The sequence below is a fragment of the Natrix helvetica genome (genome assembly GCF_964273705.1).
Source record: "Natrix helvetica genome assembly, chromosome: 1".
NCBI lineage: Eukaryota > Metazoa > Chordata > Lepidosauria > Squamata > Natricidae > Natrix > Natrix helvetica.
In genome coordinates, this window is record NC_138548.1 from 260,153,849 (window position 1) to 260,178,934 (window position 25,086).

General features: G+C 38.4%; 1 protein-coding gene across 3 annotated transcripts; it reads left to right on the plus strand.

Annotated features, from left to right (window-relative positions):
- Window positions 1-588: 588 nt before the first annotated feature.
- LOC309382558 (perlucin-like protein) lies at window positions 589-25,086 on the plus strand. Of its 3 annotated transcripts, none has more exons than XM_081934195.1 (8): window positions 589-792; window positions 6,292-6,342; window positions 10,641-10,730; window positions 12,095-12,220; window positions 15,845-15,934; window positions 18,442-18,617; window positions 23,180-23,283; window positions 24,781-25,086. In XM_081934195.1, exons 1-8 carry the CDS (start codon window positions 678-680, stop codon window positions 24,911-24,913), a joined length of 885 nt encoding a protein of 294 aa, XP_081790321.1. In that variant the 5' UTR covers window positions 589-677; the 3' UTR covers window positions 24,914-25,086. The 3 variants fall into 3 exon arrangements, with proteins under 3 accessions (XP_081790321.1, XP_081790322.1, XP_081790323.1); XM_081934196.1 differs by having other exon boundaries at window positions 589-747; XM_081934197.1 differs by lacking the exon at window positions 589-792 and adding an exon at window positions 2,544-2,800.

Here is a 25,086-nt window from a genome sequence, read left to right on the forward strand (position 1 = left end):
CCACACTGTGATACACTTGATGGAAGCAGTCCTTGCTCTTTTCTGTTGACTGATATGATTGCATAAACCAGGGGTGTCCAAACTTGGGAACTTTAAGACTTGTGGACTTCAACTCCTAGAATTCCCCAGCCAGCCATGCTGGCTGGGGAATTCTGGGAGTTGAAGTCCACAAGTCTTAAAGTTCCCAAGTTTGGACATCCCTAGCATAAACATTGTGCTGCAGTCAATGTATGCAATTTAATAATCCAGTTTCATTATTCAAAAGCTACAATTGATCTGTCTGGAGTAATATCAAAATGATGGTTCATATATCATGCTAAGCTAAAATATCATTTCTTTGTCTTTGAATTAGCATGCTGCATAAACTAGCTATTGTGGTTTGTAAACTCTGATTTACCATATTTCCATATTTTTGGGTATTACTGCAGGTTAACCTTTGTAAAATAGCAAAATTGCAAAGTTAATAAGAAGCATCTTGTTAACCCTACCAAATATTCAAATATCTGACAGTATTTGCATGTTGGTACTCAAAATAGCTTTGCTGAAACGAAATAAGAAAGTAAGGCTTACTCAACCTTAGAGAAGCTGTAAGCACTAGGATACAGTAGTAGAATACTTAATGCACCTAGAAGATTTGGAAACAGGTTTTTTGAATAAAATTCACACAGCCAGGAGGAATGGAGAGAAACAGTCAACTTGCAAAGAGGCCGGTACCTCCACTGCCAAATGTAGCATCACAGACAACAGGTAGGACCAGCCTGGACCTGATAGGACTGGAAGGGAAAACTAGGGGTAGTGCATTCCAGGAGTGGGATTCATTTTTTTTTACTACCGGTTCTGTGGGCATGGCTTTGTGGGCATGGCTTTGTGGGCATGGCAGGGGAAGGGTACTGCAAAATCCCAATTTCCTCCCCATCCCACTAACCTGCTTTCTCCTGTTCAGCGCAACAAAAGAAGATCAGCTGGGAGGCTAGGAGGCAGTGTGGGTGGGGCCAGCCTATTTGCCGGTTCTCAAAATTTCCACTACCGGTTCTCCAGAACTTGTCGGAACTTGCTGAATACCACCTCTGGTGCATTCCTACTACAAGTGGGATGCCAGATCAGCCTTTTCCAGATGCAGAGACCAAATCCCTAGAAATCTTATAACCATGCTGCTTGGGAGAGCCAGAGAGTTAAATAGCTGCATCTTGTATATGTGGCAAGACTGGTGAAATCTGATGATGACTATTCACACTAGAATGCATGTCAAAATAAAAGCTCCTGTCGTGTACCAGAATAAGAATAACTTCTTGTGGCATTACAAAAATGGAAACATGTTCTAAATCGTGATAATCCCTTATCATGCTTTGACAGCTAAATATGTCCTAGTCCCCTTTCAAGAATGGGATAAAGCTATCGACGACTATGAGACAAGATATACAATTTTGCAGAAAACAAACTATTTCAGTTTATAGTCATCTTGAATTATTTTGCAATATAATTGCAAAATGTTGTCACGTGCTATATCAGTGGTCCCAACGTGGAGCCGACGCCCAACAGTGGGGGCATTTGGTTTTTAATGGGAGCAATTTGAACCTTGTTTAAACCAAGTTAATGACCTTTTAAACTTCCTCCGTGTGAGTAGAGTTCACTTTTTGAGTAAAGTAAAAATTATATGTCACAGGGGAGCATCAGGATTTTAGAGATGCTTAGGTGGGGCATGGCCAAGAAAAGGTTGGGAACCACTGTGCTGTATGAATTGATTGAATTTTCACCTGTTAGTTTGTATAGCTTGTTAAGCAACTTATTTATTAATTAGATTTTTACCCTGCCTATTACTTTATAAATAGCTTAAGGTGACATGCTTAATACTGCTTCCTCCTCTTATTTTGCCCACAACAACTCTTGGAGTTGGACGGACAGCAATTGACCCAAAGTCACTTAGCCGCCTTTCATGCTGAAGGCAGAACTAGAACTCACAATCTCCAATTTCTAGGCAGCATCTTTACCACTACACCAAACCAACCCTTGTATATGAACCCAGCCTATATATTTGTTTATCATTTTCTATCTTTCAAGCTCAGTGCCTTTTCTAATAGAGGAAATGTCCATCCTGGTTTCAGGAAGGAAAATACCTATCTAATCCTTCTCTTCTCTTTTTTGCTCTGATGTGTCTTTATTGGAGATGACTTTTCTTTCCTGAGAGGATAGTTGTGCTAGTGTTACATAGGCATGGGTGTGGCACGTCACTAGACCTAATACTGAAAATGGTTAGTTATACGTGTCTCAGAAGCATGTTTCAATTTCTCTCAGAGAACTGTGTCCCATCTGAAGGGCATTGATATTGTTTCAGTCACAGATACCAAGTCCCCAACCAGCAAGACTTCTTTCCCATGTTTCCCACTATCAGGTAGGGGGCTGTGAGTCCAGGATAGCACCGTAATCTCAGTAGCAGTTACAACACTGACAGATTTTTCCTAAGTATTTGCTTGGTTGCTTGGAAAACCACAATGTTACACAAGACGTAGCACTCCGTGGGCATAAAAAAGACAGCCTGCCTCATGACTGCTTTACTTCACTCTTTCATCCCTTAACCCAAGGACACTCAGTGTTAAAAGCTCATTAATGATCATTTGCAAAGAGGAAGAACTTGGTTTACCATTGGAAGCAATGCCTGAGCTGAATAAGGGGAATGCCAGGCATATTGCAGAACTAAGCAAAATATTTGTGAAATTTCCAAGTTGCGCTTTTGTTTCTTATCTGATGAAGTAGTTTATCGTCTTCCTTCTCCAAAGAAATTATTATTATTTCGCTCAATAAGGTAAGTGATCAAGTTTCTAGCTCTTGCTTTTATGACTAACATTCGTAGTTCCTCCCTTCATGTAAGATGAACACCAGCCAAAAGATTATGTAAATATGTAATTGAAACAAGACCACAGTTTGTGACAGATCCCTATGAATATATATGGATATATCCTTAGATGTAACTACACCGGTGCATCTTACAGGAGTAGAACTTTTAAGAAAACAAGGACTGCATTGACGCAAAAGTTATATTGCAAAGGGGTTAAATGCCCCCTCCTCCAATTTTACAAATGATCAGATGTCCCAAAGTCATCACTTGCTAAGATTTGCAAAGAGAAAATACTGGGAATCTAAGGGATTTACCTTTTTTATTTTCTATTTTTCTGGTATTACTGAGATTTTGCTTATGTTATTTATTGTTTTTGTCTCTTATTTATGACTCTCAGATTCTTAGATTGTACTGTGGATGTTTTAACTGTATGACCTATTCTATGTTAGCCACGAAGAGTCTTTCTGAATTGTGATGGGGAAATATGTGAAATAAATAAGGACTTATTTACAAATTAGATGGGCACAAAGAAGAGACAGGACTGTAAGTCCTTGTCCAAAGTAAAGCAGATCAGATGTATCTACTGATACTTGGTATTTCTAAATACATGATTATCCAATCATGTGGCAGAAAGCTTGAATGCCTTCTTGTAATCAATCCAAGTTACATTCAAGCTGGTCATCCTTCTCTTGCAGTTTTCCAAAATCATTTTGTCAATTAGGAGGTGATGTTTTGTTCTTTTGTTGTTTGGGCAGTTTCTTTTCTGCTCAGGTACAAATAACTTTTTTTTTCAATTACCGGTAGATGCTGTTGGACTGCATCAGGTACAACATCAGTTAGCAATCTGAAAATTATTAGAAAGCAGGTTAATTGACCTTTTGCTGGATCTTTCATTATCAGACCAATGTTGGTTTGGTTTGGTTTGATTTATTTGGATTTATATGCCGCCCTTCTCCAAAAGGAGTCAGGGCGGCGTACAACATTAAAAAACACACATCCCAAAAGTTAAAAAAGATTAAATCCATCTCCAAAAAAACAAACCAAATTTAAAAAAAAACAATAAATTTAAAATAAGTTAAAATTAAAATTAACAGGCCAGGCCGGCTTGCTGGAAAAGCCAACTTTTTAGGGCGCGTCGGAAGGACCGGAGGTCAGGGATTATACGGGGCTCCGGAGGCAGCTCATTCCAGAGGGATCTTCAATTTCACCTTCTTGCAGTATGCTGTTAAATTGCTTGGCAGTGAGTGGGTGGACAACAGTCAGGTATTTCAACCAAAAACCATGCAGTTTACTTGAGGTTGACAAATACTTCATCTCCCTTGCACTTTTCTTTATCATTTCTGTTGTTATTACAAGTTCTTTCATTTCAGCTTCTTTTTTATTCTCTCTACATTCTTATTGTATTTCTTTGGGCTGTCAAGCAGCTACACCCAGAACTACACTGTTTCTTCTTTGTTTGGTGCTGACTAGTTCATTGGAATCTCTCAATTGATGGACTGGTAGAAACATTACTGATCTGACTGAAGCTGGAGATTCTGCCTACTATGTGCAGTTCAGGTTTCATATCTGCCAATCTCCTTGGTTACATTATTAAATTTCCAGTTATTAGCTATTATTTTAGTTATTAGCTATTCGCTGCTTCATTATTTTCAGTGCTTTCTTGATCTTCCTGGTTTTCAGCTGATATTTCTTGATTAAGCATTCTTTGGCCTTCAGGTTCTTCAACTTCCTTTCATTTGTTCAAGCTTGCTTGCATCTGATCTTAGCATGCTTATCTTATTTTCTAATCTGATCTCCCATTCTGGTAGTGCACTGTTGGGTTTCCCCCCCCCTTGTTTGTTGATTTTACATTCAAAATCAGTCCAAGGTATTGAGCTGTGCTTTGGATTGGTTGATTTGTTACTTGCAGTGAGCTGGTGCTTTTATCTGATATAACAGTATTGGTATTATTAGTACTTGTATTAGCTGTTTCTTTGGAGCAAGCTCCAATGCAAGCAATCTTATTCTGTTGTTTTTCTATTGTTTGAGATGCCCAGCCATTCTTTGTTTCAGTTCCTCTTGTTTTTTAGTTAGAAGAAGACTTTGTTATTTCTGAGAAGGCAGAGAGTGTCATATTTGGGAATGAAAGTAAAAAACTGGGTTCCACCAAGAACCCAGTTTGCCACTAGAGCCTGAACTACTTCTAACAAGGCTTTAATGTCTTTGCCCTGGGTAGATCTTTGCTGTTCTCTGCAATTTTGGTTTTGTCCTTTATTTCATATTATAATCATCATTGATCTACTAGCCTCTGTTCTATTCTTTCTAAATCCTTCCTTTTAATTCTGGATCTTATTCTTTCCAGAACTGGTGTATTCTTTTCAAGATACCCTCTTCTCATTGACACTGATTTCTAATAACAGATCATTATTTCTTTGTTTTCAATCTTTGTATACTTGCAATGGGTAAACATTTTTTCTTCTTCCAGTAGTCCTGCAGCTGCTAGGCCTGATTGCTTAGCCAGTATTCCTGGAGTCCTGTAGCCTATTTGTCACCAGATGTTCAGAAACTCCAACACTTAATGTGGTCCTTGTTGATCCAGGTGATGACCAAACCAATATGGGTTTCTGTAAATTATGTCTCACCATATTGTGTATGGGAAAGGCGCGCTTTGTCTGGCTCTTCTGTTGATACCTGTCCAGCAGTGGTGGGTTGCTCCCAGTTTGGCCCGGTTCGGCTGGTTCGGCTGAACCAGTAGTGGTGATTCGGCCTGGGTTGCAGAACTGACAGCAACCCAGGCTGGCCACACCCCTGAACTGGTTCTCTGGTCTCTTCTGCCATTGCCAGCATGTTTCTGCGCATGCGCAGAACAATTTACAGTCAACTGCAAATGTGCGAGCAACGCGCAGTGGGCATGAGCGAGTGAAGCGAACCGGTACCAACCAGTACAGGCACCCATCCCTGCTGTCCAGTATGGTTGAACTTTGGGCATAGCTCTCATTTTCCTCAGAGCACGCAAGATCCACAATCACATCAAGGTACTGCCTCCCTGGGTGATTATAATAATTATAATGATTATTTCTGATAAATCACCTGAATTTTTAGGTACATGCCTTGTTTTTTATAGAACTTTTAAAATGGAATTTCTACATGTTTATTTTATTAGTAGTATTCCTATGACGTTCTGTTCCAAAATAGTTCTGAGTAAATGCTGCTATGGGAATGGGATATATTCTCAAGTAAATCCACCTAAGATTACATCTTAAATAAAAAGTTTTATGGTAGCCAAGTACATGATTATATATGGAAAGGCTATATGACCTGTGACAAAATATATTAGCTCTCTATTCAATATTTTAAACAAAACCATGCATGAGCATAGTCACACAGACATACATATATGCTGATTATACTGTGGTGTCATGACACATATCCCAGAGAATACGAAATATTAAATAGGATTTTGTTCTTTGTGTCAATAGGGATTTACATGTCTGCTGGAGCACTGGCATCATTTCCTGATCCCCTAAAAGGTGAGTTAATATGATTATTTTGACTTCTCTATTCTTGGAGAATATGCTAATTAGTTCAACTTTGTTTCCTCTTCCTTCTGATTAACAGATCAATTTTAATCCATTCTCCATCCAAGCTACCATGACTTTGGCAGCTTGTGCAGGAAAATACAGTCCCTTCAAATTGTCTATAACTTTCATTGTTTTATCAATCTATAAAATACAAAAAAAAGGAAATTAAGGGAAGAAAAAAGGGTGAGAGAAAATATGAGGTACCAGGGAAGAAAGAAAAAGGCATTGACTTCCAACTCTTTTCAGTACAATACAACCTCAACTTCAACTTTTTACTTTTACACAGTAGTCTAAGTAGCCATTTCTGTAACATCAAATCTATCTACCGTAATTGGCAAAACCAAAGTCAAAATTCATTTTTTTTCATCACAGGGACAGTGATATCCAATTAAAATCATAAATATATTCTCCTCTTTGAACAGATCAATTTGCACTTAATAATCTTTATAAACGATTACCATTTATAGTAACAAAATTACCAGTAACTATTCAGATTCTTAACGGGAAAATATTTTTTCATTCATTTTAAAACATTAATCTTTTCTTTAAAAACATTTCTAAAAGTAAAACATTCTAATACATATTTTTTAAACTTCCTCTTAGCATGCATACTTTAAAGTTCACTTTCAGACCAATAAAATTCCAACTAAATCCAATTAACTCATTAAATTTAGATCACTCCCTCCAAGTTACCCTCATAGAATAATTTTTCTTCTTGTATACATCCTTTTTAAAGTTCTAGATTTTTATTTAAGAAAATACATATTTTTCTTTAACTTTCTCTTAATATAGATATTTTCAAACACACTTTCAATCATATTTTACAAACTTTAGTAATTACTTAAGCATTATATATGAAGGAAAAAATACATTTTCAAACATTAGATTAAGACTTTCTTTCAATTTCAAATATCAAAGCCATGAAAATCCATCCAAATTCTAATTGACCCATTAAGTTTAATGCAGTCCCTTCTAATTGTCATGCCACCAATATCATGCGGCTTCAGCAATTCATTTCCTCGTTCCAGCAGCAACTTTGACTGTCCCATCACCTTGAACAATGTTCAAGTTGCTACATCTCCCCACCGTCAGTTGTTGTTTTTTAAGCAATTTTTAAAGACAGGTTTGGAGCTGTTTTGAAAGACTATTAAACCCAAAATTAAAAGTAGTCTGGAAAATAGCTACTGTTTAGCCTACTGAAATTGGGATGAGACAACTTGCCGCAAACAAATCGCCACAAGACAACTCGCTATAGGACAATTCAACAATTGAATTGAATTATTTAAAGTAGTTAAACATTATTTTAATTTTTGTCATTCGCACTTCATTTTGCACCTCCTTCGGCATCCTTTCTTTAATGATTCTATTCCACTAGTTCTTCAATCTTAGTGTAACTCTTGTCCTGTAGTGAGTTGTCTTGTGATGAGTTGGCCATGGTGACTTGTTCTTTAGTGAACTGGCTGCAGCTAGTTGGCTGTTGTGCCTTGGCGGTGGCGAGTTGTCCTAAACCCTACTGGAATTCCTTCTGCTTGATTACACTATCCTCCTGCCTTTCTGCTGTTTGGGCACTTTTGATAACAGCTTAGTGCTCTTTCAGCAGTTAAATCTGTATTTAAAAGCTTCTTTCTCAGATGTGAGCAACCACTTGCAAATAGCTAAGATAAACAACTTTATTGTCTTCTACCTATGTCACAAAAATCTCCCCAGACTGCTTGCATTCCCCTGGGAAAGACCAGATAATGGATCTTGCACAATGGTGGGATTCAGCCAGTTCGCACCACTTTGGGAGAACCAGTTGTTAACTTTCTGAGCAGTTTGGTTAACTGGTTGTTGGAAGAAATCATTTGAGCAGAGAACTGGTTGTTGAATTATTTGAATCCCACCACAGATCTTGCAGGAGATCAAGCTCATGTCACTTACTGTGCAATGAATCCAAGCTTAGTGCCAGACTGACCCCTCCTTTCAGCCTAGAGAGAAGTTTCTAACAACTTTGTCCAGTCCTGGCAGCCAGGTAATCAGCTGTCAGCGAGACAAGGTGCGCAAGGGAAGTAGGAGATGAGCAAATTCTTTAGGTTCCAGGTCTCTGTTCCATGAGTCTGGCAAGTAATTCCCCTCTGCTTGATTTGCTTCCTTGTTCAGTACTGGTATCTAAGACTGCCAAGACTGGGCAAGGGGGCAAGAGAAGATTCAGAGATCCAGTTTTTTATTCAGCAGGTCTCTGGCTCCATGAATTGACCCATGAGATTGGGGACCTGGTGAACAAGGTTTGAAAGAACCAGGCTCCTCCCAACATAGAAGGGCCCTGGAGGGTTGTATGTACCAGCAGGCTTAATGAAAGCTAGTAGATAATTTGGACAGCAAAATATATCAAGAGAAGAGCTGAAACACTATTTTGGAATGCAAAGATACATACAAATTAAAACTACCTTTGAAGTGGGATGGGATAAGGCCATGAGAATATGTCCTTTAAAAACAGCAGGATATCTTTATTCCATGGTTAGGAGGGCATGAACCTCAGCAAAAAAACAGCTCGAGTTTGGCAGGATATTTTTAATTTTTTTTTCTATCATTCAAAAAGGATAAAGAATAGACGGCAGACGTATTAGATCTCACACTGAGGAAGAACTTGAAACAGTGGCTATATATAGCACTATCTCTTGCTCTCTTTGTTATTTAGAAATGATTTGGATTAATATGTGATGAAGAAAGTAACAACTTCTCAGGCCAAGTATCCAATATTTGCTGAGTCCTAATTGATAGCTTAGCAGATGTATAAACCGGGCCTGGTTAATTACTGTGTCAGAAACTTGTGAGGATTACTGTTGATCAAATCTCAACGTGTTGGCAGACCCCAAAACCCAAGAGAGACACTCAGAGTTACTTGTAAGCAGTTTCCTTTATTATTCCTCACCTACAGATAGAAATGTTGCCAAACTAAAGCAACTACCGTATTTTTCAGAGTATAAGACGCACCTTTTTCCCCTCAAAAAAGAGGATGAATATCTGCATTTTTTGCCTCCCGAAACCCCACCCCTTCACCAAAATGGCTCTGCAGAGCCTGTAGAAGGCTTTCAGAGAGCTCCTGGGGGCTGGGAAAGGCAGAAATGAGTGAAAAATGGGCCGCTTTTTGGCTGAATTGTACCCCCCACAATCCCCCAGGAGTACTCTATAAGCCTCCCAAAGGCTATGCATGCAATTCTTTTGACAAAAACGGGCCAGTTCTTGTGAAAAACGGGCCATTTTTGGAAGGTTTGCACTGTGCAAAAACTTTTTTTTTTTTCAATTTGCCTCTTCAAAACCTTGGTGCGTCTTATACTCTGGTGCATCTTATACTCCGAAAAATACGGTGCTTGCTCACAAAAATATACTTTGGGAAGTTCTAGGGAGGAGCTGTCTTGACCCTCTTTCTCCCAAACAAACTATCTAATCTTCACTGTCTCTTGGTCCTCTGGAATGCTCCCTCCCTCCTGGAAATCCAAATTACATTCCACCCCCATTTACCAGTCTTCTTCCACAGTAGTCTAAAATGGCTACATGTGATACTCCCCACTGCCCCCAATACAGCAGTGGAAGCATTGTAAATTTACTTTGCATTGAATATGGAAATATTGTAGCATGCCTAGCCAATTGTATTCTTTTCTTCTCCAAATCGAAAATTCAGTGATAAAGCTTCATCCAACTACTCTGGTTACTCTGGTTACATACTCTACTATGTTAGTGTTTGCACAACTATTTGATTTATATCTTCAATTACAGATGCTTACTGTAGCATTTATATTCATGGATCATAACTTAAAGATAATGTAAGCATTTTAGAACAAGAATGAAATTTTGTAGAAGATAGAAGACTGAGCCACAAAACTGCATACAGTGTAATTGTGTGGAGAAATGGGTGGAAAGTTGAAAATCGGAAAACATAGGAAGGTGGTCAAGGAGGAGACAACATTGAGGTCACATCATTGAGGTGACATCGGTTTGTATTCCCAAAGTAGCAGTTTTGCCAATGAGATGAAAATAACATGAAGCAATGAAACAAGTATCTACCATTAATATTCTTCTCAACTAAATAAAATTAGATTGCAAATTTCAATAGAACTTGCTAATTAAAACAACAAGAAACTGAATTAAAGGTGATTAAGCTTTTCTAATACACTTACGATCAATGAAACCACACTGGATTGGCTGTGGATTGCTTTGTATTGTACTTAAAAAGATTAAGAGTTAATCATCTCTTCTTTTCTGTTTAGGTTCATCTAGTCATTTGGATGATGATGATTATGATGATGGTAGGGCTGTAACAATATCTTTACCACTAAAAGAAATGGAAAAGAAAGAAGGTATTGTCTCTTTTAGTGCAACCATAGTAATATTTGCTAAAGAAAGGAGGGTTTTATTTAGTAAGCTTTAGAGGTGAAATTAGAGATTGTAGAGATTCCAGAATGATTTAGACATCATACCAATTCTATTTAGAGCTGTATAACACTTCTGATTTGAAGAGAAAGGTAATTTGGAGGGGTACTGAGGCTTGTAACAAATACCATTTTTCAGAAGAGGAATTCTAATCCATGTTACCATCTTTCAGAATTTTCATGATTATTAAAAATCCCAAGGATCTCTCTCTCTCTCTCTTTTAACTAGCTTCTATATAAAAGCCAGACAATTACTACTCTAGCTTCTATAGCTTTGAGCTGCTCTACCTAAGTCACAAGTTTTATGTGTCAGCGTTCCAAATATCATGCAGAATTAAATCAGAGTCCAAGGCAGAGCTATCCTTAAAGTTCCAATTTAATAAGACAGACGTGTTGGCACATCTGTGGAATCCCAAATCTGAAAACTTCCTGGGATTCCACCCAGTTGAAAGTTCATGATCTTTTCCCCACAGCCATAAATCCATCACATGGTCCAATCTTCCTTGATCATGCTGGCATCTCCACCCAGCTGGTTCCGGTCAGGTGCAGAGGTGCGGAGACAAAAGATGACCTTGGCTTCTATAAAGGAATGACAACAACACATTCCACAACTCTACTCCTTTCTATTCCCCCCTCTCAATTACTACACTAATGAAACAGCATAGTGAAATAATATAAAGTGTGGCAGGCCAAAGATCCTAAAAGGAACATAACTACAGGCCTGACATTATGCCTTTCTGGAAAACCTTATAGGTTTTTTTTGTAGTGTGTTTGGGGTCAAAGTAGAATTTACTTAATTTTTAAATCATGGGCTATTAAAAAGGAGGAATGTTTGTAGTTGGATTAATTACATTAATTAAGTTTATTTATTTGTTATAGTGTATGTATCTTCTATTATTTGCCTAAGAGCTTAAAGTGGTGCATTGTGGAAATTGTCCTCATTTTCTTCTCATAATAACAGGATTGTGTAGATGGTTAGGACGAAAGATAGGGAATTGCATTCTCAAACAGAAGCTATAGAAAGGAACAGAGCCCGTCACCAACACATGATTGAAATAGGTTTTTAAAGCAATGCCTACTTTGGCTTTATCCCTTTATGATTCAGTTTCAAATGTAAAACATTTTTTAAAATATTTTGCTTCTACTTAGGAAAGTCAACCTTTTATTTAGTTCAAGAAACATGTCTTGTTTTTTGTGAGGAGCACAAGCTTGTCTATATATATTTGCGTGTTTGTGCTCCACAACATCAATTGGTGTAAAGTAAACCTTGCCATTAATCTTCTCTTCCACAGATCCTTCCATCTGTAAACCTGCAAAAGAGAATAACTCTAGAAACCTTCACATACCCATTCTTTATCTCCTAGTAGCAATCAGTTTTGCAACATGGGTTATTTTCTTTTTCTTGGTCCTGAAGAAATGTAAGTGATTCCCAGTATCAATAGTATTGTTAGGAATTCCAAGGATGAGAACTGAGAACTTATAACAGTGAAGAATTCCTTGAACAGTGAGCTACCATAAATTTACATTTTCGTTTCTCTGTGCGCTGACCTTTGGATCTCCTCAATAGGAAGAGTTATAAAATAAAAAGAGCCAGGTGGTCTCTTAACCAGGTTTGTTCCTTAAAACTGCTACTAGTGACTGATTATTGACTTTAACCTGGTCATTCCCCAGGTTAACTCTCTCAATTGTTTTTAAAATACTTGATTAAAAATGTAGATTTTCAAAATGGTTCATTGGTTTTCAACTGGAGAAAGAAACAAATATTTTCTACTGGCAAAAAATCGTCTCTTCCCAGTCAGTAAGAAGTATTCCATCCATTCCAGTCACTTAATAGCAGCCATTTTCTTCCCAGAATTCTCAGTCAGCTCAGCGTTTGGGAAATTACAGGTCCACTATTATGTTTACATTGTCTATCCATTTTTTTTCTTGGTTAGGTATAGGAGTGGTTTACTACTGACATCTCCTACACAGTATAAAATATTTTTTTCTCATTACTGAAGTGAATATCTTTCTCCCACAATTTCCCATATTGCTCCTATCCAAGATGGCCTGCTCATTTTAACTGGATACCTGGATGTTTTACTGGATACCTTGGGTGACCCTGCAGGGTCCTCACATATACCTACATGCTATATATGCTTGTATAATACTCAGTATGTTGCAGAGGTGGGTTTCAGCCGGTTCTGTCCGGTATGCCCATACCGGTTGAAAGAATTTAGCATGCCTTCCCGTACCGGGGCTTCCAGGGGCCCGTACCAGAACTGTCACTTCCCTGGCCTGCCTCCCCCGCCCTTACTCGCCTGCCAGAAGAAGCCTTCTGGGAGGTTTTGGCTGGTGGGCGCGCAGAGGGTGCTCCAAACTTTTTTGCCTTTAGGCAGAGCTGATTCTGCGCTCTCTACGTTTTCCTGGGCAGCCGAAGGAAAAGCCCCAAGGAGACATTGGCTATTTTAAATTCATTGATTGGCTTACTAAATTGAAAGTATTGAGGCGGCTGTAGAGGGGGCTGTCTAACATTAGCCACCCTACGAGGGCCAGATCGCCAGTCCGGCATTACGATCTAGGCTAGCTATCTGCTAAGTGTAGCAAAATAGATAGGTGAGGAGCGGCTGGCACCTGGGGGCGATCAACAAGTACCGTTTGGCTCACACAGAACCTAGTCTGTTCTACTGGGAAGTCACCACTCGGCTTTTAGAGCAGATTACAGCCGTTGGGGAGTGAGCCAGCCAGCCACCGCTACATGAGCCGAGCTGTCAGCAGAGGCCGATTTTCTGCGCTTATCTCTGTTCCAATCACACACACCCCCGCAGGCAGAAGCCTCCTGGGAGGTTTTGGCTAGTGGGCGCACGGAGGAACCACCAGCCAAACCCCTAAATTATCTAAATGGGATCATTTATAGTCAAGTTAACGAATCTGAGCTAAAGCTTTTGTCACGGAGTACAATCAGTTTTGAATAATACTTCTAGAGGTCCTTTAGATGTGATTCCTAAAATGTGCGAGAGAGAGAGAGGAAAGAAAGAAAGAAAGAAAGAAAGAAAGAAAGAAAGAAAGAAAGAAATGAAAAAAAGAAAGAAAGAAAGAAATGAAAAAAAGAAAGAGAAAAGAAGAAAGAGGAAGGAAGGGAGAGAGAAAGAGAAAGGAGAGGAAGGCCGGACTGTTAACCCTGGCACTAGACATGGCTTTAGAAAATGCTTTGAAACAGCACAGCAATCTAGTGCTGGAAGGGATCTTAGAGGTCATCTAGTCCAACCCCCTGCCCCAGCAGGAAACCTTATATCATCTGGATTATTTTGATGCCTCTAACAGAAAGGAAAATTGCCAGAAAGGAGAAGACGTTTAGTAGGACAAGGCTGCCATGCAGAGGAAGGCAGAGATAGTCCTTGACTTATGATCACAATTGAGCCCAAAGTTTTGGTTGCTAAGCAAGAGCGTTGTTAAGTGAATTTCACATTTTCCAAGTTGGCCACGCCCACCCAGTCACACGACTGCCAAGACACTCCCACCTGGTCACATGACTGCCGAGCCACTCTCACAAAACAGGCCACACCTACAGAATAGGTTCTAAAAAAAATTGAAACCCACCATTGGTATGTTGGTATAATACATACACTCCCAGTATTCTTTATTTTGGCCTTCAGGAAGAACACTTCCCCTTCCCTGACTATGAGGCAGCATAGTCAGAGCTGAGGAGGGAAAAAGGTGTCAAATTTTTGCCATATTAATTAAGCAGAGGCTTATAACTATGCAGACTAGTCCTGAAAACGTGGGTATACTAAGCCACTTCATCTGGCTACTGAAGGATTTGTGCGATGACTAATAAGTAACAAAATGTTTATTTGGAACAGAATATGGGACATCATATTAAATTATAACAATTTAGTTTGGAAATGATTATTAGAAGCAGGAAAAACGTAAGGTATCTTTGGATAAACGTGAAATAAACAATGCAAAAGCCAGTCTACTTCTCAATAAAAAAATCCAGTGCAAATAGTTTGGAGAAGAAATTGTGGCAGTTAACAGACTTTATCTTCCTACATTGAAAAATTGATAATGATTGTAATTATAGCCTGGAATAGAGAGATATCTGTTACATAGGAGAAAGATTAGGAGAGATTCAGACATAGTTTTAAAGGACAGAGACGCCATACTGACAAATAAAATTCATATTCTCAAGGCCTTGATTTTCCAGGTGAATTTATGGTTCTGAAAGCTGTACTTTCATAAAGGCTGCACAAAGAAAAGTAACTGCCTTTGAATTGTGGGGATGGAGAAAATTGCTGACAACACTTTGTAACACAAAAAGAACAAATCATTTAGTATTAGATGAAGTAAAATCAGAGTGCTCATTGGAAATTCTACAGCCTAATTTGGACGTGCAATATTTGGAGTAGAGCTCGAGGCTTAGAAAAATTGAATGCCATAGGAAAATAAACTAACAGTAGACAAGGTGGTTGAAAATTATTACAGATGACATAAACATGAGCTTACAAGAACTCAATTACACACAGACAGTTGTGGTTAATGGGTCATGAGGAATTAGATAGGTCTCAAAAATTGAACAATACAACATTACAACCAAAGGTTATAATATACCTAGCAATACAATATAGAAAAAGTAAAGCTTATGTAATGTAAATGTTTGTAGAATGAATTATCTGATGGCCAAAATTTAATGAGCCGCTGGAAGATATTTAAAAGGAATTCTGAACAACAAAGATTTTAAAAGAGTTAAAGTTTTCTGCTATTAAACAAATCTGTTGTATTTATTATAAGTTTTATATAATTTTGATTAAATCTCGTTAGTATTAAATAAAATTGGGAGGTGCTTTAGTTTCAGATCCAAAATGTTGTTTTGGTGCATGTAAGGCTATGAATATGGCACCTGTCTGCAGGTTTCAAAAGGAACCGTGGTTTTTCATAGGATTGTGTGGCTTATCTTAACATCTATAATAATAATTTTAATGCTGTACAATTTCTAAACAAAGATTAGTTTGGATTGCAGTAAAAAACAAAAATGCCACCCTTTGCCTCATTTCCTTCTTCAGACTCAGAAATTTCAGAAAAGATAGAGAATCTAACAGAATCTAACAGAATCTTAAATCTAAATTCCAACTACTCAGAGAAGATTGCAAAAGGTAAGCACTTTGCCTTTAAATATTTATAGTGTATGTCTTTAACTATCTTGCGAATGGCACAAAAACCAAACTACATGGCACTTTTAATATGAAATTGCTAATGGATCTCATCTATTGCAGGCCCCAAGGTGCTAAGGGCCATAGTCACTCTTGGTCTATAAGTATATTCAACTTCTTTCTGCCGTGGTTCTGCCTCTAGTTGCTCTTTGTGTGCATAATCCAGCATAATTACTGATCTACCTTCCTCTTCTAGTACTAGAAGTTTTTTTTAAAGAAGGAAATGTCTTCTAAACTAAAATATCTTGGATATTTACAGTATAACCAACTTTGCAGTATAATCCTTCCTTCTTTGTTTGATCTTTAAATTGGCTACTCTGTGTCCAATGATATTCTTTTAACATATCAATTTGAAATCATAACCTCCTCCTGAATTTGTAGATTTTTGGGGGACAAGTTTGCTTGTTTCTCCATGTCTTTCTACACCTTTGGTGACTTTATAGATCACTCCTGAGATATTTGCAGTTTTTGGGGTTGGCTTCTCTTTTCTTCTTGGCAAATTGTACTGCTTGTTCTGACATTCAGTTTGTTTTGTTTTGTGACCTTTCATGTGCATCCTTAACAACATCTTTGACTTCGCTCCATACTTACTCTGCTTTCATATTAAGTTAAGGACCTAATTAATGAGTGATTCCTGATGATCGCTTAGAAAATGGTGGGAATATGTTACATATCATATGGGGGAAACTGATTGACTTTGTTCTTTTGCTTTAATTTGAATTGGAACTTGCTCAAGAGCAGTTCATGATCTGTTCCCAAGACTGTATATATTTGTTGTTATAATTAAGCTCTTCTACTTTTTTTATTAATAATATAGTCAATTTGAGTTTTGAGTTTTCCATCTGGTGATATCCATGTATATCGGCATCATTTCAGTTGACAATAAAACTGTGTTAGCATTGAAGAAAGCATTGGATTGGCAAACATGGATAAGTGGCTCTTCTCCTTCATTTGTTTCCCAGATCACACAATCCAATTATATTTTTCACCTTAGTATTTCCAAATTTGGCATTCCAGTGCAAATCATAAGCAATACACCTTGTCAATTTCAAATTGAATTTGACCAGAAAACTAATCAACTTCCTCTATTGCATCGGTGTTTGGACCATAAATTTGGATGGCCATCATAATAAAAGGTTGCCTACAAAATATAATTGATATTATTCCATATTTTGTCTCAACTTTCTTTATCAGACTTAGCAATTTTAGAGGAACTATAGGAACCAAAACCTAAACTACTCAAAGAAGTCCATGAAAGGTAGCTCACTGTGCCTTTTTAATATTTACATCTTTAATTACCTTTACCTTGTAAAGATCAATTGTAGGGTAACATTTTAGGTAGGACACCTCTAAAAAAATGTTTTAGATCTGGATTCTTCTAAATGGGAAGAGGATTATCCTGGTTGGAAAATGTGAATATCAGAAATAGTCAGAAAGGCAAGGAAAATGCATATGACAAATATATATTCAGCCATAAAGTTTCCGATGCTGTTTAACATTGTATTGGGAAAGAACCATCGTGCCCAGGTTCTATTCTGAACATCTGAAATCTATTAGGTAAGCATTATTTTTAATTTACATTTAGAGAAAGTGAAGGTGCCTAGAAGGCTTTTAGGAATATGGAGAGCAGAGTTGATTAGCACTACTCTTTTCATACATTATTTGTAGGTCCTTTGTGGGGGGGGTGGGGGGTTCTTTCAGGCAGCTGAAGCTTCCACATGGTGCTGTGCATGATGTATTTCAAAGCTGTAAAAAGATGTATATGTCTCAGCCTCCTTATTAAAATACAACCAGAAAATGCAGGAAATTTGTATTCAGTATTCAAAAACAAGAAAAAGCAGGAAAAAACAGCTTCCATAGACTACAGTGGCAAGTATTTAGTGTGGCCTCCCTTACATTTGAAGAATAGCACTCACCTGACTCCCATTAACTTAAATGGAATGAAGCCCTAAGTACTGTTATTTCTAACACCAGTACGTGTCCTACTATTTCATGCCAAAATGACTGCTGTGCAAAAAGTTATATTATACCAGGTTTGTGCAACACATGCTTGAGCATTACATACAGTACAGACACATGATGTACAAGTGCAATTCATTGGAAGCTTGCTAATAAGACCCACTTTCAATTACATCATTCCAGTCAAAATATCAAAGATCACAGAATTTGACAAACATAAAAGCATACTTTTGCATCAGCAAGGCTACTCTCAAAGGGAAATCAACCAACAAGTGGGATGTTAAAGATGTGATATTCAAGACCGAAAAATAATCATGGATGGTCATTACAACTTTCCTAAAACGACAAAACGGGTAGTAGCCTAAGACTTTTGCACAGGACTGTATGTGCTCTGCCCACTTAAACTGTTACATTTCATATGCCTATGTGATCTCAGCAATTTCTAAACACTATTGCAGACTAACAGAGGCTTCTATCATATTTGCTTGTAGAATCTATCTGCAATGAAGGAAACTTCACAATGGTTTCTTCATGCCCCTTCAGTTGGAAGCATCAAAGGGAATACTGTTATCACTTTTCAGCTGAAAAGACAAACTGGACTAATGCCTTGTGGAATTGTATTAATAATAAGGCATATCTGGTTAGCATTTCATCTGATGAAGAACAGGTAAGTCCTCCTATATAGCTGATTCTGGTAAGAATCGGGTAGAACAAGAAGCAATGGGTGGAAACTAATCAAGGAGAGAAGCAACTTAGAACTGAGGAGAAACTTCCTGACAGTTAGAACAATTAATCAGTGGAGCAGCTTGCCTCCAGAAGTTGTGAATGCCCCAATACTGGAAGACTTTAAGAAGATGTTGGATAGCCATTTGTCTGAAACGTATAGGGTTTTCTGCCTAGGCAGGGGGTTGGACTAGAAAACCTCCAAGATCCCTTCCAACTTTGCTATTGTATAAGGATTGTATAATTTTTTTTTAACAGTTCCTAACGGTGAACTTTTCTGGATGGGGAGCTCTTTTTTTTGTGTTAACAAGTTTTATTGGTTTTTACAAATTTTTTCAAGGAAAAAGGGTTAAAAGGGGTATAAAAATTTTTGACAGCTACATCGTGCGGGGGAAAGCAGTCCCCCCAAATCTCACAACTTTTACACAGAAAAATAGAAAAACATCAACATTTGAATAGATATTAGCAGTTTTGGGTTTAACACTAAGTCATCAATATATTTCAATCATTTTTTTTTGTATCACTTCCATAAAGGTACATTATAACAACAATTGCAATAATGTTTCAAATCACTTTTGTGACCTGAGTCTTCTGGCTGTTGCATCCTCCTCCCCGTCTACTGGCAGAGCCTCAGTCCCTCCCTCCTTCATCTCTTGTGTACCATCCCCTATTTCATCTAGGAGAGCATTGTGTTTTTTAGTGAAAGCCTCCGCCTCCACAACTGTGTTAATTCTAATTCTGCTGCCCTCCCAGAAAATCAGCATGCCTTCTGGCAATAACCACTTGAACCACACCCCTTTATTATATACTTTTTTTTGCTAAAGAGGAATATTTCTTCCTCTTGTCTCTTACTTTCTTTGGAATCTGTTTAAGAATGGTTATTTCTTTATCTTTATATTTTAATGATCCCACCCTTTAAGCTCCCAGAACCTCATCTCTTGTGGTCTTTCTAAGGAATTTAACACGGACTTCCCTTGGAACATTGTGTGTTCTAGCGTATGCTGAGTTGATCCTGTAAATCAGGTCAATATCCCACCAGAGCTGCTGTTTATCTCTTTTAATGTATTCAGCTAGGATTGTAGTCATAATCTCCTTAAGATCTTCATTCTCAGTTTCTAGCAAGTTTTGAAATCTAAGGAAAAAAGACATTCTTTCAAATTCCATCTTTATCATATAGTTTTCAAATTCTGTATTGCCCCTCTGGATTGTCTTAATCTCCTCCCTCATCCGAACCATCCCCTCCTCCAGTACATCTATTCTCTGTTTATTTTGTGTGGTTTGTTGTTGTGTTTCTCTGAGCTGATTGTTTAGGTCTGTCAGTTGTTTTTTCAATTCGTCCTCTCCCTTTGATTGAAGCATTTGGTGAACAGATAAGTCCTTTCTCTTCAGGGTTGTAGAAATGACACCAATGGTGTCTGTTGCATAATTGGGCTGGACGTGGAAGATGTCAGGGCTGAAGAGGCCTTGCCAGGCAGTAGTTTTTTAGGACTCATCATAAACCTCAGAGAGAATTATGCATCTATGCAAAGAAATGATGTCTGTGGAGAAGCACAGCCAGGAGAGATCACAAGGCAGGCAAATCCAGAAGAGAATAAATCTTCTAATGCAGCTCCAGATCAAATAGATGAATCAAAATATTCCAAACCCAAGGGAAAAGCGTATTTAGAGAGGCTCCTGGAGATCTCTGGGGTGGAGACTAGTTCAGAGCCATAAAATCTTCCAAGAGAGGAATCACTCATAAAGACAAAGAAGAAGGAGGAAGTTGGCCATCTTGGCTCAGCCTTTACAGGAGGTCAGGAAACAACAAGTCCAAAGTTCCCATACATAGTTTAGAGAAGAGTCAGTTCAACCATCCTTTCTCTCGCAATTGTGGTCAAAAATAATTTTCCCATTGTTTAGAGGAAGTGAAAGTAAGTTTTTAACTCTCTCTCTCCTATGAGAGGGAGAGATTTTGCAAGTGCCGCTTTTCCGAGGGGGGGGGAATCAATCTTAACTCTCTCAAGGATTGAAACAAAGTTCTAAGAAAACTGCAGTTCATCAATTGAATAGATCAGTAAAAGACTTGGGGAGACTTCCCACCTCACCGCACTTCAGCTGTATCCTTCAAATTGATTGTTTCCTTCCAGGCTCTGCTCGGCGAAGACGTGCGGCGGCATGCAGCACCGCCGCACCCCCCATGCTTCCCAGCTCCTGGGGTGAAGCTGGGGACCCCCCCGCGGCTGCCGCCAATCCAGGGGGTCCCAGCAAGCCGCCCTACGGCAGGGCACCCCTCCAAGGCACCCTGTGCTCCCAAAAGGAGCCCACCAAAAAGATGAGCAGCGGACGCACAATTTTTTTTAAACAGTTCCTAACGGTGAACTTTTCTGGATGGGGAGCTCTGATGTTCCTGGGTTCTGATGGAGCCATTCTCTGAATTTAGAAATCACAACCCAAAGCATTCCTATTACATTGGGACCACATTGGCTTTTACTTTCCAGAGCCTCTCTAGTTCCTTCTTAAGGCCCTGGTACTTTTCCAGCTTCTGTGATTCTGTAATGGAGGGCGTCGTAGTGATGTTCCAGCTTCAGCTATTGGCTGCACATCCTGTTGTCCTTCTCTCCTATATTTCATATATCTTCTCTCATTAGATCTGCTACTTTAGTAGCATTCCATCATTTCCAGGTTCTCTTATCTCATCCATGTATGGTTTGTTCCAGCAGCCCACTTATACAGTTATAGATACTTCTGAATAGTACTACTAGTACTTATTTGAAGTCTATAACAGAAATTTTTCAATTTTTTTTTAAAAATTAAAAGCTGGAATTACTTATCTTTAAGAATCTTGATTTTCTCTTCAGCCAGAAATGTCTTTTCAGTCTCTCTTAAAACATTAAATGTCCTGAGGTTGTTTCATTTGTTTAAAAATGGTTCCATAGTGTATACTCAAAAATATCTTCCCACTTTCATTGACCTCATTACTGTTTGTAAAAGGTCAATGAAAGTGGGAAGATACTTTTGAGTATACATTATGGAACCATTTTTAATTTTCATCGTTTGGAAGAATTAGGCATTATACTGAATTCTATTAAACACTCTTACAGATTACTTTAAAGTGGCTCATTGGAAAACAACCCAGACACTTCAATAAGTCTAGTTTTAGCAAGATTGTTAAATGTGATTAATATGATAGTATTGATTTTTGCCATATGTATTGCTATCTAGTCCATTTCCTGACCTGGTTCAAGTACTGATGTTAACTATTTAAAAGTTAAATGTTCTGAAGTCGTTTCGTTTGTTATCTCCCACATATCTTTAATACAAACACCTATACTTGCTATTCATTTTGAGAAGCATCCATTTAAGCTCTGAGTGAATTCTTAGTAGGCTTTCACAAAGGTGGCATCCAAAGAGTCATGTTTGGCACCTATTTGTAGTCATTTTAATAGAAACTGAACAACCTCCCCCCCCCTTAAAGTTCTTCATATTACTGCTACCAGTTTTACATTAGTATTATTCTGTTGCTGGCTTTGTTCTGTTTCAAGGTCTCTTTTATTTTAGTAATCTTAGGATTTTTTTGTTGTTATTCGGTCAGTATAATAATAGAACATAAAACAATGAATCATAGGGCTGGAAAGAACTCTTCTGGTGCAACTCCCTGATTATACCATCACAGTCAAATGGTTGTCCAGTCTGTTTTGAAAACTCCATTGAAAATTCTAGAGCATCCAGAACTCAGTGAGGCAATCTATTCCATTCATTAATTGTTCTCACTGTTAGAAAATTTCACCCTTACTTCTCTTTAAAAAGCTTCCATCCATTATTTCTTGTCTGCCCTTTGGTGCTTTGAAGTCAATCCCCTATACTGCAATCTCCCCTTGCAGTATAAAGCAGCATTGTCCCTTCTGGTGATCTTGATACGTATTATCCCTCTGTTGATGCAGCTCAGGATTAGATTGGCTTTTTGGCAGGTGTTTTTTCTGCCTAAGTGCAGAACTTACTTTTCTCACCACTGAACTGTGTCTTGTTGGATGCTCAAGTCTGTCAAGATCCTTCTGAATCTTGAGTCTGTCTTCCAAAGTGTTAGCCATTCCCCTCAGCTTGGTGGCATTTGCAAATCTGATGAGATCCCTTTTATCCCCCTGTCCAGATCATTTATGAAGATGTTGAAGAGCATTGAGCCCAAGACAGAAACTTGATGTACCCCACTGCATCCTTCCTTTCATGTTGATGTAATTCCATTAAGGAATGCTGGATGTGGTTGGTCAGCCAATTGTGAATACATCAAAGGGGGGAGGGGGCTGTCCATATTTTTCCACCTTATCAAGAAATAATCGTTCTGCTTTGTCAAATGCCTTACTATGTCCACATATTTAGTCACTTTATCAAAGAGGGATATAAGGTTCCTCTGGCATAATCTGTTTTTGACAAATGTATGTTGGCTTATAGTAATCACCTTGTTCATTTAGGTGCTCACAAATTCCAGAATTTTCCCAAGTATTTATGTCAAGCTGATTGTTTTTGTTTCAGATTTTTTTGAAAAATAACCTCAATGAAGTTGACTATTGGTTGGGTATAAGTGATTTAGAAGGACCGTGGAAGTGGAATGAAAGTGGTATGGTAGTCGAAACAAGGTGAGTATATTTTGGATGTTTTTCTTTGTTTTCTTCTTTAAGCCCCATGTTTCAGAAAACAAATTTTAGTAAGCTCAGGAAAAAAAATAGTAAGATTCCACAGAATTGGAAATTTTATGGGGAAAAAGGACCTCAAAATATGTGGAACTTAAAAATGTATTTGCACACAATCCCTATGAGGAAAAAATGTAGGACAGCAGGAAACTTGGGGCTACACAGTTTTTTTTTAAAAGGATTTATAAAGGAGATGGAAGGGAGAATATGAGTGATGTGGAACTGCAGAGATGTTGTGTGAATGCTAACACTCAGAATGCGTCCTGGTTGGTGAAAAGTGCCCAGAATTATAACAGTAAGTGTGCCTTTAGAAATATTCAAAACAATAGGAAAATAATTAATGAAAGATATTGAAATGCCCGCAGGTACCAACAAGATGAGAAAACCGTGTTTTCCTGAAAATAAGACAGGATCTTATTTTCTTTTGACCCCTGAAATAAGTGCTTGGCCCTATTTTTGGAGAGGTCATATTATTTTTGAGGTGCAGGAGGCGGCGAGCGTGGTCATGTCATGGCTGCTGCTGTGCTGCACTCTTTTTGCGGAGGCCGTTAACATGGCAGAAGGGGCGCGGTGCCTAGGGTTGCAGGAGCAGCCATTAGGTAAGGGTGTGTGGGGTGCGTGGGGCTACCCCCCTCCCCCCCGGCCTCACCTCCTCACCTTGTGTTGTTTGTGCAGCAAGCAACCGGGGGAAATGGTGCGGACTAGCTGCCCATGCGTTTAAATATTTTTGGGGAGGCCTTATTTTCCGGGGAGGACTTAGTGTTGTTTTTAGCGCATGTGCTCAAAAGCCCGATTGGGTTTATTATCCAGGGGGGTTTTATTTTCAGGGAAACAGGGTAGCTATTTGGTATAGTCTTCTTGACCCAGAGAAGATGTGTTCCACCAGGAAACAGTGAAGACAAAACAACAAGTCAAGGTGAAAGATTGAGACTGACTGGGATGGAATGGGACTACCAAAATATCTGTTTCCTTTGAATGAGTTTCTCATTCATATCTCTGGGTTCAAATGAGCGTCATCATCTCTAGTCTGTTTGAAAAATCCTAGAGTAAAAGGAAACTGCTAAATGACTGCCGATCAAACACGGTGAACCCATTAGTGCTCTCTGAGTTTGATTATTTGCTTGCAGAGATTTCATTAACTAACTAGGTAACATCAACCAGTGCTAATGAGATTTGTTCCGTGTGTGTGTGTGTGTGTGTGTCAGTGTTGGTGGGGGTGTGGTTGATTAGGGTATTGTTTTCTGCCTGTTTGTCAGTGTTAATCCATGCTCTTGTGGATGTTGGTTGCTGGAGTGGACATGTTTGCACTCCTTTTTTCCTTTTTAGCTTTATCTTGTGTCTTTATTTCTGTGTGTTTATTGACTTAGAATGCATGAATAATATAGCAAATTCATAAAAGTATAGATGATTACATGTTAATATTAAATACTCTGTTCTTTCCAGTTTTTGGGATCGAGGAGAGCCAAGCAAGAGTGAGAACAAGGACTGTGGGCTCATGCATCCCAATGGGACATGGGCATCTGCTGTGTGCTCTGATCACAATAGGTGGATTTGCAAAAAGAAATTGATCTGCTGAAACAATTCTTTTAGTTGTGTGCTCCTGATACAGGATTTATATAATCAGTTATGCACTGAAGATGCTTAGTAACCAGACATTAGAAGTTAGCATATTGTTATCATTTATATTGTGAAGCACAATTCCATATTGGCCCATATCAAAATGTATAGATAATAAATTGTACGATGAAA